This window comes from Convolutriloba macropyga, chromosome 11, assembly GCF_964194025.1.
Source record: "Convolutriloba macropyga chromosome 11, txConMacr16.3, whole genome shotgun sequence".
Lineage (NCBI taxonomy): Eukaryota > Metazoa > Xenacoelomorpha > Acoela > Convolutidae > Convolutriloba > Convolutriloba macropyga.
The window spans coordinates 14238430-14248434 of record NC_134478.1 but is presented as its reverse complement, the minus strand read 5'-3'; the positions used below and the strand labels follow the sequence as shown (position 1 = coordinate 14248434).

General features: G+C 34.8%; 2 protein-coding genes across 8 annotated transcripts in view; both read left to right on the top strand.

Annotated features, from left to right (window-relative positions):
* Window positions 1–5352, top strand: part of LOC142349620 (uncharacterized) — a 31566-nt gene extending 26214 nt beyond the window's left edge. For 3 of the 6 annotated variants that reach the window (XM_075401307.1, XM_075401306.1, XM_075401305.1), the window contains one exon: window positions 3726–5352. In XM_075401307.1, coding sequence (XP_075257422.1) covers window positions 4356–5153 — 798 coding nt within the window. In that variant the 5' untranslated portion in view covers window positions 3726–4355 and the 3' untranslated portion in view covers window positions 5154–5352. Of the gene's footprint in view, window positions 1–777; window positions 1082–3725 lie in introns of those variants that run through there. The other 3 variants (XM_075401311.1, XM_075401309.1, XM_075401308.1) reach the window with 2 other exon arrangements.
* The window catches only part of LOC142349618 (protein FRG1-like), a 281897-nt gene that overhangs the window by 20330 nt on the left and 251562 nt on the right, over window positions 1–10005 (top strand). The gene's annotated exons all lie outside the window — the stretch shown is intronic.

Below are 10005 nucleotides of genomic sequence, written 5' to 3'. Positions count from 1 at the left end.
AGAGAGAGAGAGAGAGAGAGAGAGAGAGAGAGAGAGAGAGAGAGCGCTAATTTATCCCGGCCCATAAATCAAATGTACAAAGAAGGATAATCAAAACACGACATAAATCACAATCGAACATCGAAAAATAAAAGCATTTAATATATCCAGCAATCAAATTAAAAATTCATTCAAGATTATTTTAGGCTGGGAAAGGACGCGCAACGAGGTCCTTAGACCTTCTTTCCAGCGTACCCTGTATACAATTCATTTTTGGGGCCATTTATTACTCAATTCTAGGTATGAAAACAATCAGCCAAAGGCGAGTTATCAATACAGTCTAAAATTTTCCAATGATACTTTAAGTTATCTCTATTATAATCTATGTAATTAACATTTGGTTATAATAATGAATTGACATACCAGGCTTACAACCCACGGTATTTCAGTACTGAAACAGAGTAAAACCAGCAATTTCCATAGAATTTTTTTACACTTCTATATTCCATGATTATGTCAAAAATAGACTATGGCAAGTCTAGTTTTCGGAGTAAAACTTTTCTCTGATTTTATTATGATCATAATCTAAACTGAAGTTCGTGTTTAGTGCACTCGAGTGTCAATAGATGGCAGTATTATCACTTGTTCAATGTAATCGCTTGATTTTTTTGCTCAAACCTGTTTGAATGAAAAAAAAAGGCCTCCTGCAAGAAACCTAGTTGCTAATTTTTGACCGCTAGCACAATGATTTATTGAACTCAAAGCAGGTATTAATGAAGACCTCTCGTTTAACTTACTTCCTGTGTGTTCGTAACAGAATACAATCAAGAACTAATAAGTCACTATTTGATCACACTTTCGAAACAATTACTACTTTCAAACCCCTTCTTTGATATTTCAGCCCAAAGTGGGCAATGACCAAAAGTAGATAACTCCCATGTCATGAACTTCAACCAAGACAATTCTGTACCTCTTTCAGTTGAACTTTGACCCCTTATACGTATCCTTTATTGACATACTCGAATTGCAATTATTACTACTACACTTTGCGAAAATGTCAGAGGTTACAGAATAGCGTGCTTAGATCTTGATAAGATATTTGGTAAGAGATTTTCAAGATATGTACATGCTTGCAAAATTTTTTTCCCTCGTGCTTCCAGATATCAGGCAATTACCGCGATCTGTTAATTTGATATTTTTGAACATGTAATTCTTTAACCAGACGGTTCTGCTTCTTAATATTCTTGTTTCCTTCAAAAGAAAAAGATCTCAATAGATTATGTCAAGATTTCTCGTAAATAAGATCAAGCTAAAGCCTCCTGAAAATCAAGATCTTGCTAATTTAAAATTTTGTTTTTGTTTTTGTAAGATCTTGGTAAACCGCCTAATTTTTTAGACCATTGCAAAATTTTTTTTTCAAGTATTAGTCATATTTTTTTATTAGTCATTTTTTTTACATATTAGTCATACCTAGTACGTTTGTTATCGAGATATTTCAATTGTTTACAAATGTTTATGATTTCAGTTTATTGATTTGAGATGTTTACATGTTAAGTTATGACACTGCTCAATCCAATAAGGCGTATCAATGTTTGTTTCTGCGATCCGATTTTGTTTTTTGTAACATTCTTATTTTTTACAAGTATCTACGCGGATGTTCGAATCGCATGCAAAAGAAACCTTGTAGGCAAGAATTGGTTTGGACATATTATTTTTCACTACTTTATTTTTGCTCAAAAATAAAGACTATCCTGGGTAAATTGTGACATGAACAAAGTACTGGCCATCCTGGAAAAACATTAAAAAAATTTAGACTGATTCAGCGCCGATATTCTCTATCACCAAGCTCCGAAGCGATTCCAACTAAAATTCAAATATTAAATAAACGCTGGTTATTGCTAATAGATTATATGAAACCACCGTAACTTTGCAGAATTTTGAGAGCTGAAGAGCAGTGAAATGAAAGAAAACTATATTCGATTCTGTATTTAGGATTTAATCTAAGCTTTGCTTTATTATAAAATTTTGTACTACATCGTTCAGCATGGGTTGGGTTTGGATGTCAGGCATGCCTACTAATCAAAAGAAGTTAACCAGAGGGATCCGTATTTTATAAATGCATTTTTTACAAACCTTATTGCAGAAATATTTTTTGGGCAATTTAATTTTTTCGGTAGCCTTTAATTTCATTTTATCAAGTCTTCTAATCGATAATTAATTTCATTTAAGTTATGTGATCTCTTTTTTCACTAATGTACTCAAAATTATAGGAGAAGAAAGCAAAACAAAACGAAGTATAGTCCTTTTGAAAGTTATTCAGCAATCTCGCTCTTGAAATTTGCTACAACTTAACTGAAATTTAAGAAACTTTTGCGTGAGAAAACTGCGGTACTGAATAAAATTTTGGAGAGCGTTAGCTTACGCGAACAATAAGAGAAACAGCCTAAAAACTTGAAAAAAGAGGACAAGGCAGCCAATATTTCATTGTTTGTCAAAAACTGTTTGTTTCATGATTAAGTTTTTTATTACCTTGGTGTAACAGTAATTACACCAAAATTATAGATTTGAATTTTTCGGTTCTGTAGTCGCCTAGTTCCCTTATTTTTTCGGCAGAGAAACCATTTCACTGATGAGCGTCTTTATGTGGCTAGTAGTTTTGATTTCAGAACAGTTTGTTTCTTTTTTCCTCAATTTTCATATCAATTGCTTTATGTTTCTAGTAAAATGGCCCTTTAATAAATTGTATAAAAAAAAACTTGAGCACAAAATCGAACCAATCCAATCGCTGACTCATTTTTTGATTTTCGTCAAAGAACGAAAGATTGGGAAGTGATTGCGTGATAGTTTTGGTTATTTTTAGAGTTTGGAGTTTCTGTTTTTGAGATTTTTTTTTACAAACCCTCTTGTTTCAAATAGGGGATTATTGAACGTGTTTGTCACCGTAGCCAATAAGACACAATCCTAACACAATCAAATATTTTTTGTTCTAATTTTGTAAAACGAAGTATTGCAGGAAGCATTATGAAAACAAATCCTTGATTGTTTTTGCAGCTGAAAGAACTTGGTGTTTTGGGGAAAATTTAAGCTCTCCTAAAATTGATTGGAACCTTTTGTAGAATACGGCTAGTTTTCTTTTTCAAAACTCTGCAACTTTTAGTGGACCCTGAAAAATAAGTTCTACATCAGATTTTTACCAAATATGACATCTGACTAATATTGCTTAATGCTTTAAATATCGAAAGCAAGTTTTTAAATTAATGGAGGCCCATTACGAATTTTTAAGCTGCAGAATTGCCGCCAATTTATTTTAGCGGGAAAAACTAAGTTGAAGAGTTGGAGAATCAATTAGCGTTACAAATGAGCAACTCAAAAACTATTCAACTTAATTTTTTTTGATCAAACGGAACCAATTTTGGGGTAATGGCTTCAGTTTCCCCAAATATATATTATTGATGTGTCTTTTCTTCCTCAAACTAAAAAATGCACTCATGAAATTGAACAAACAATTTGTTTTCTGTCCCGATAATCTTAAAAGTGAAAGCACACTTTTCATTGTTTTCGGAGGTGTGTTCAACTTACGTGCTTTTAATTTTCTTTTGGTCTATTCATTTTAGTTACGTACGCCATGTTTTCAGAACAATAATTGAAAGCTTTTAATGAAAAGTGCTTTTAAAGCTAACAATGTTTACCAAATATTTTTAATCTTAGATTACATTTCTGAGCAAATTTGTGTTCATGTGTTTTAGACTCTAGACAGACGTGTGTAGTATAATCGACAAATTTACAGCGAATACTACGAAACAGAAACGGAGCGAAAAAAATTGTAATCGATTTCTAGTTTTTTTTTGTTTATTCATCAACTTATCGATCGTAACCGCTTAAACTGAGACAAATTGACCAAACGAGAGAAAACTAAGATACTAAGGGGCCACTTCAATTTGCAACCCAAAATAAAGAAAGTGCTCTGGATTGAGAGGGAAATTACTTGACAATTAGCAAATTTCACGGAAAGTCGATTCAGTTTACTACCTGGTATTGATTTTACTTCACTGGAATCAGCTATTTTTGTTGCAGAAATTACTCCACAATTAGCAAATTTCGCAGAAAGCCAAATTGAGAGAGCCGTTGGGTCAAAGATTGCTTCGTGGTTAGTAAACTGCTTAATGACTACTTGTTATAATTAATTAACCAATCGTCCTTGATCAAAACAAATAAATTAAATTAACCCGCGTATTAAAATTTGAATCGCCCGTGGAGAGCCTGAAATTGCACTTTTTGTAGAAAAAAGGAAGCAGTTTAAAAATTACCCGGGAAGAAACTGAAATAGCCTTTTCCTTTTCAAAAAATCTCGAAAGGTAGCAGTTTAAATTATCCCTATGGAAGACTTATTCCAATACGTACTGCCATACACCTTTTCCACATTTTTCTATATCGTGGTATCTTTTGGATTGGCCGAATGCTTTTTCTATGGAAATTTCCCAAACCACTATCACAACCTGAGCAAGCCTCAACGTCTAGAATGGATTTCAAATTTTGCGTCATCGATAAACAGCTCTTTATCCGGACTGGGTTCTGTAATCGGGTTATTGCTTCCCTTAGCTTTGGAACAACAATTTTCCATAATTCGTTATATTGTTATATCTATAACTGGTTATTCAGTTAGCGATATTCTATTTCGAATTTACCATCGAAGAACTTTGGAAAAACCGTCATTTCAGAACTTCTTGATATTTCATCACACATTGTCAATTTTCGCAGTTCAAGTTGCAGTTATGCACAAGGAAATGATTCAGGCCAAATTTTTATTCATTCTTATGGAGTTATCGACTGTTTTTATAAATGTGCGCTTAATGTTGCTAGATGCGAAAATCAAGCGTGGATCTATGATGTACCAAGCTATTTCCCTGGCTATGATTATTATGTTTTTCTTAAGCAGAATCGCCCCCGTTCCCCTAGAATATTATCTAGTCATCTATCGATGTTTGTACGTACGAGATGTTTGCAGTGATGAAAACGCTTTTTACATGGGCTTAAACTGTATCCCTTATAATTTCTTAACTATTGCTAACTTGTATTGGTTTAAGAAGATGGTTATGGGTGTGTATATTCATTACAAAAAGTCAAAAGACCCGAAAGGTTTGGACTCAATTGCAAATGAAGTTTTCGGCGATTGAAGAGATTCAAATCTGACCCCAAAAATTTTACTGATATGCTGAAAAATGAGGATTTGAATTAATTTATCCTCAAACTTTTCCTCAATTTAAAGCGTCCTACTTCAATGAAAGCTCTTATTTTTTAATAATTTTGTTATGTGAATTTAACCAATTTTGCTTGTTTCAATTCTGCCTATGATTAATTTGAATTTTGTACCAATTTTTTTACCCAGTTAAGAAAGATAAGAGGAAGCAGTGAAGGGTGTTTTTTCAGCCAGGGAGAATCATAGTTAATAGAAGAATCTGACTATTTTATAATGCAACCTTTTTTAAGAACCACTTTTAAAGGTTACCTTATAAGTTTGTTTGAACCTTATCTTGAGGGAAGAACGAACTTGAAAATGACAAATTAAATTACGTGTAATTCCGAAATAAAAATCTGCAGCGTTTAAAAATTGGAAATGGAGAGCTTCTCTTGTCACCCATGGAAAAATTAAAAAAAAACACTATTAAAGAAAGAATTTTGTGATGCACATGGAGATTTAGAAAAAAAATGATTTAAAAGATCTAATAAAATGTATCGACAAACACACACAGACACACAAAACACCCACCCACCCACCCACCCACCCACCCACACACACACACACACACACACACACACACACACACACACACACACACACACACACACACACACACACACACACACACACACACGCACACACACCACATGCACATATACACATACACACAAATAAGTGCAAGCACATACACACCACCTTTCAACGTTGTCTTATACGTTTGTTTAAAACCTCTGGGGAAAAAGTTGAATGCAGATAGAGAGCAAAGATTTTATGAAGTATATACTACAATTTCGAAAAAAAAAATGATTCAGTTGATTTTATAGCTTGCACACACACGCACACGCACACACACAAATAATAACATACACAAACACATACGCGGAGCCCTTTTCAACGTTCCTTTATATATTAGTTAAAATCTTATGGAAAAACAAGTGAGAAGGAAAAAATTCCAAGTATGTACTACAGCTTCGGAAAACCTTTGATTTAGTTGGATTTATAGTATGCACAAACACGCGCACAAACAACACACACACACACACTCACCTACAAGCACACACAGAGCACCTTTAACGGTGGGTTCTACGTTAGTTTGAGTGAAAAAACGAGTAGAAGTGAGAATGAGAGTAATGATTTTTTGAAGTATATACTACAACTTCGGAAAGAAATTGATTCAGTTGATTTTATAGTTTGCACACACGCACACACACACAGAACACAAACACACACAGCCACACACATACAATTAATAACATAAACAAGCACATACACGGACCCTTTTTCAACGTTGGTTTACACGTTAGTTTAAATCTTATGGGAAAACAAGTGAGAAAGAAAAAATTCCAAGTATATACTACAGCTTCAGAAAAACTTTGATTAAGTTTGATTTATAGTATGCACAAACCCGCGCATTTACGCACGCACGAGAGTAAACGTTCACAAACACAACCAACACACACACAAGCACATACACAGAGCACTATCAACGGTGGGCTTTACGTCAGTTTGAGGGAAAGAAAAAGAGTAGAAGTGAGAAGGAGAGCAATCATTTTTTGAATAATGTACTACATTATGAAAAAAATCTCGATTTTTTTTATGTATGCACACACACTACACTAACACATGCCTTCACACATATGAAACTCAAAAACACACAGAAGCGCACACACAGACCACTTTTAACGTCGGCTAATACGTTTGCTGGAATGTCAAGGGAAAATGCTGAACTGCGAATGAGAGCACCGTTTTTTGAAGTATATACTACAGCATGAGACAATATTCCATTGATTTGATTCGTTTGTATACACATAAACACTCACGAACACAAAAACACACACACCACACACACACACACACAAAAGAATGCATACGCACGTAAACACATACACACACACCACACAAACTCACTACTTATCAAATTTGTCTTATAAATTTGAAGAAACTTAGAGTCAAAAGGCAGAAGTAAAAATCAGAGCAAAAATTTTTCGCATTATAAAACACATTTTGAAAAATATTTTTCATTTGTCTTTTTTGGTATGTATGCACACTATCTTAGACACAACACACAGCACACAAATATATATACAAACAAAAAAACGGTTCCCACTGTGGTTTTATACGTCAATTTAAGTGTTGAGGGAGAAGGCGGAATTGAGAACGAGAGTAATGAATTTTTGAAGTATATACTACAGATTCTGAAAATTTTTGTTTAAATTTTCTTATAGTATGCACGCACAAACACACATACACATGGATACACAACATACTTGCACAATAATGGAAACTTTTTAACGTTGTTTTATACTTTAGTTTAAGTTTTCAGGGAAAAATTAGAATTGAAAATGAGAGCTATATTTTTTGGAGTATATATATATATTTTCTGTCAATCTTGTGGGCAAATGTTGAATTGAGAAAAATATTTGTTTGGATTTATACTACAGCTTCAGAAAGTTTTGATTTGTTTTATGTTGTTGCATGCACGCACACACACACACACACAAATACAAACATTTTTACACACATGCAACACACACACACATACACATACAAAAGCACCGACAACTATACCCACATACAACACACACAGAACTATAAACACATACAACGCGCACAGATACTAGCACATGCAAGCACTTATGCAGACCCTTTTTCAAAGTTGGTTTATGAGTTAGTTTAAATCTTGTGGGAAAGAAACAAGTGAGAAGGAAAAATTTCCAAGTATATACTACAACTCCAGAAAAAATTTGATTAAGTTGGTTTTATGTTATGCACACATACGCGCATATAAACACGCACAAAGATACGCGCACAGGAACACACACAGTACATACACACAAACACTCACAAACAACTAAACTCACCGACCAATTACAACGTCGGGTGATACGTTTGTTGAAACCTTGAGGGACAAATTTTAAATGAGAATAAGAGCAACGTTCATTCAAAGCATATAATACAGCATGAGAACAATTTCGTTTTATTTGATTCATTTGCACGCACACACACACACACACACATCAAAAAATAAACCACTTTTTGCGCTTTTAATTTTGAACCAGGTTGTTTATTTCACGATTTATTTGCGTTATTTTGGGTTCCGTTTGATGTTTTTGTTGATTTTCATCTCTTTTTTCAGAAATTTTTACTGCTTCGCTGGGAAAATTGGCAACCACTGTTTTAATTCTTCCCTGTGGGAAATTCTTGCCGCCGCTTCCAATATGGCTCTCTTTAAGGTCTGTTCCGCCTTGTAGACATTTATTGGCCTGTGTTCTATATTCAGTTTTAGTTTGTTGTCGTCTCCTAAACTTGCACAGCCAGTTTTGCAGAATTTGGCGAAAAATTTTTGTCGTTTTTGTGTGTGATGAGGTTACAGTTGATGCAAAAGTTTAATGGTAAATAGTCTGAGCCCAGTGCGTACTCCGTGCGCCAGTTGGTGTTCGTTGCTATGCTTGAGTTAGCGAGACTGATATCCGGGGAGCTCTTACAAGAATCAGTTAATTTTGTGCTGGTTTTTCCGTTGAACAATACATAATTAAAGAAGTCTATTTATCTTGCAATGTTGTTTCCTCCATTGTCTTCTGGTTGTTTCAAGTTCCAGAGAGGGCTACGGGCATCGAAATCACCGACAATAATGCAGTCATGTAACTCAAGTAGTTTTTTTACTGATGTCCTGTATCCTGCATCACAGCTAGACAAAGGTGATATATAGGTGTTCACTATTTTGATGTTATTACCACCTGCGGTGAATTCTAAGGCTTGGACCTCTAGGTGTTTGCCTTAAGTTTAAGTCATTGAAACAGAATTGTGTCCACAATTATTAGAGCTACCCCTCCACCTTTGCCTCTTTCCTTAGGCCTATTTTCTTGGATTATGCAGTAAGCAGCTGAGTTTTCGGGGTTGAAGTTTTTCATAGAGAATAGTCTCCTGGATTGCTGCTATTTGTTTTTTATTTTTCTGCATCAAGTATATGATGTTGTCAAGTTTTTGTTTGAAACCATTGCAATTCAGTTGAAGAAAGTTGAGGTTTGTGTTATGGTGAAAGGGGAAACTGTGCCTCTTTTTTGCTTCTATTATCTTACACCCAGAGCAACGCTTACAGTCAAACTTGTTGTTCTATTGCTTTAAGGTGTACCCATCCTCCAAGGTAGCACCAGACGCTGTAATGATTCCAGTTGCTGCGGTAGCAAACAGCACAAGGCGTTGGGTCGGGGTTTGTTTGAAGGCCGCCGAGGATGCGGAGAGGAAGCACGGAAAATAGTTGTTTCCCAGTCATTTGCGTACTAGGGACCAGGGACGTTGGGCTTGCCTGATCCCTCTGCAAGAAACCCGTTTCTCGCAGTCTGTGTACAGCGTGTATGTATCTGGGCGCCGCTGTCCGCTAGAAGTTCTGCCGCGTAGTGGCGTCCATATTTGAGAACTAGCGTCAAATATTCTCTCAAGAGGTCAAAAAAATTTTGGATCAAAAACGCAAAATGATTGAGCAAAAATATTATACAAACAAGACACGCATGTTTACATTATTTGTGTCAAACTTCTTTTAAGATTATTTGAAGGCACGATTATGTGAAATGGATAAACAATGCACCATTGCTCAATTTTTTTTGAACCCATTTTTTCACTAGAATTGTGTAGCTTGTTTCTAATTTGAAAAAAAAAATCTGAACAAAATTGCAATCTTCTCAATCAGGTCCGTCATCCATCCCATCTACCATTACTAAATGGCCAATTCTTATGCACACCCAACTTATTATACTTATTTGAATGGCCAATTCTTATGCACACCCAAC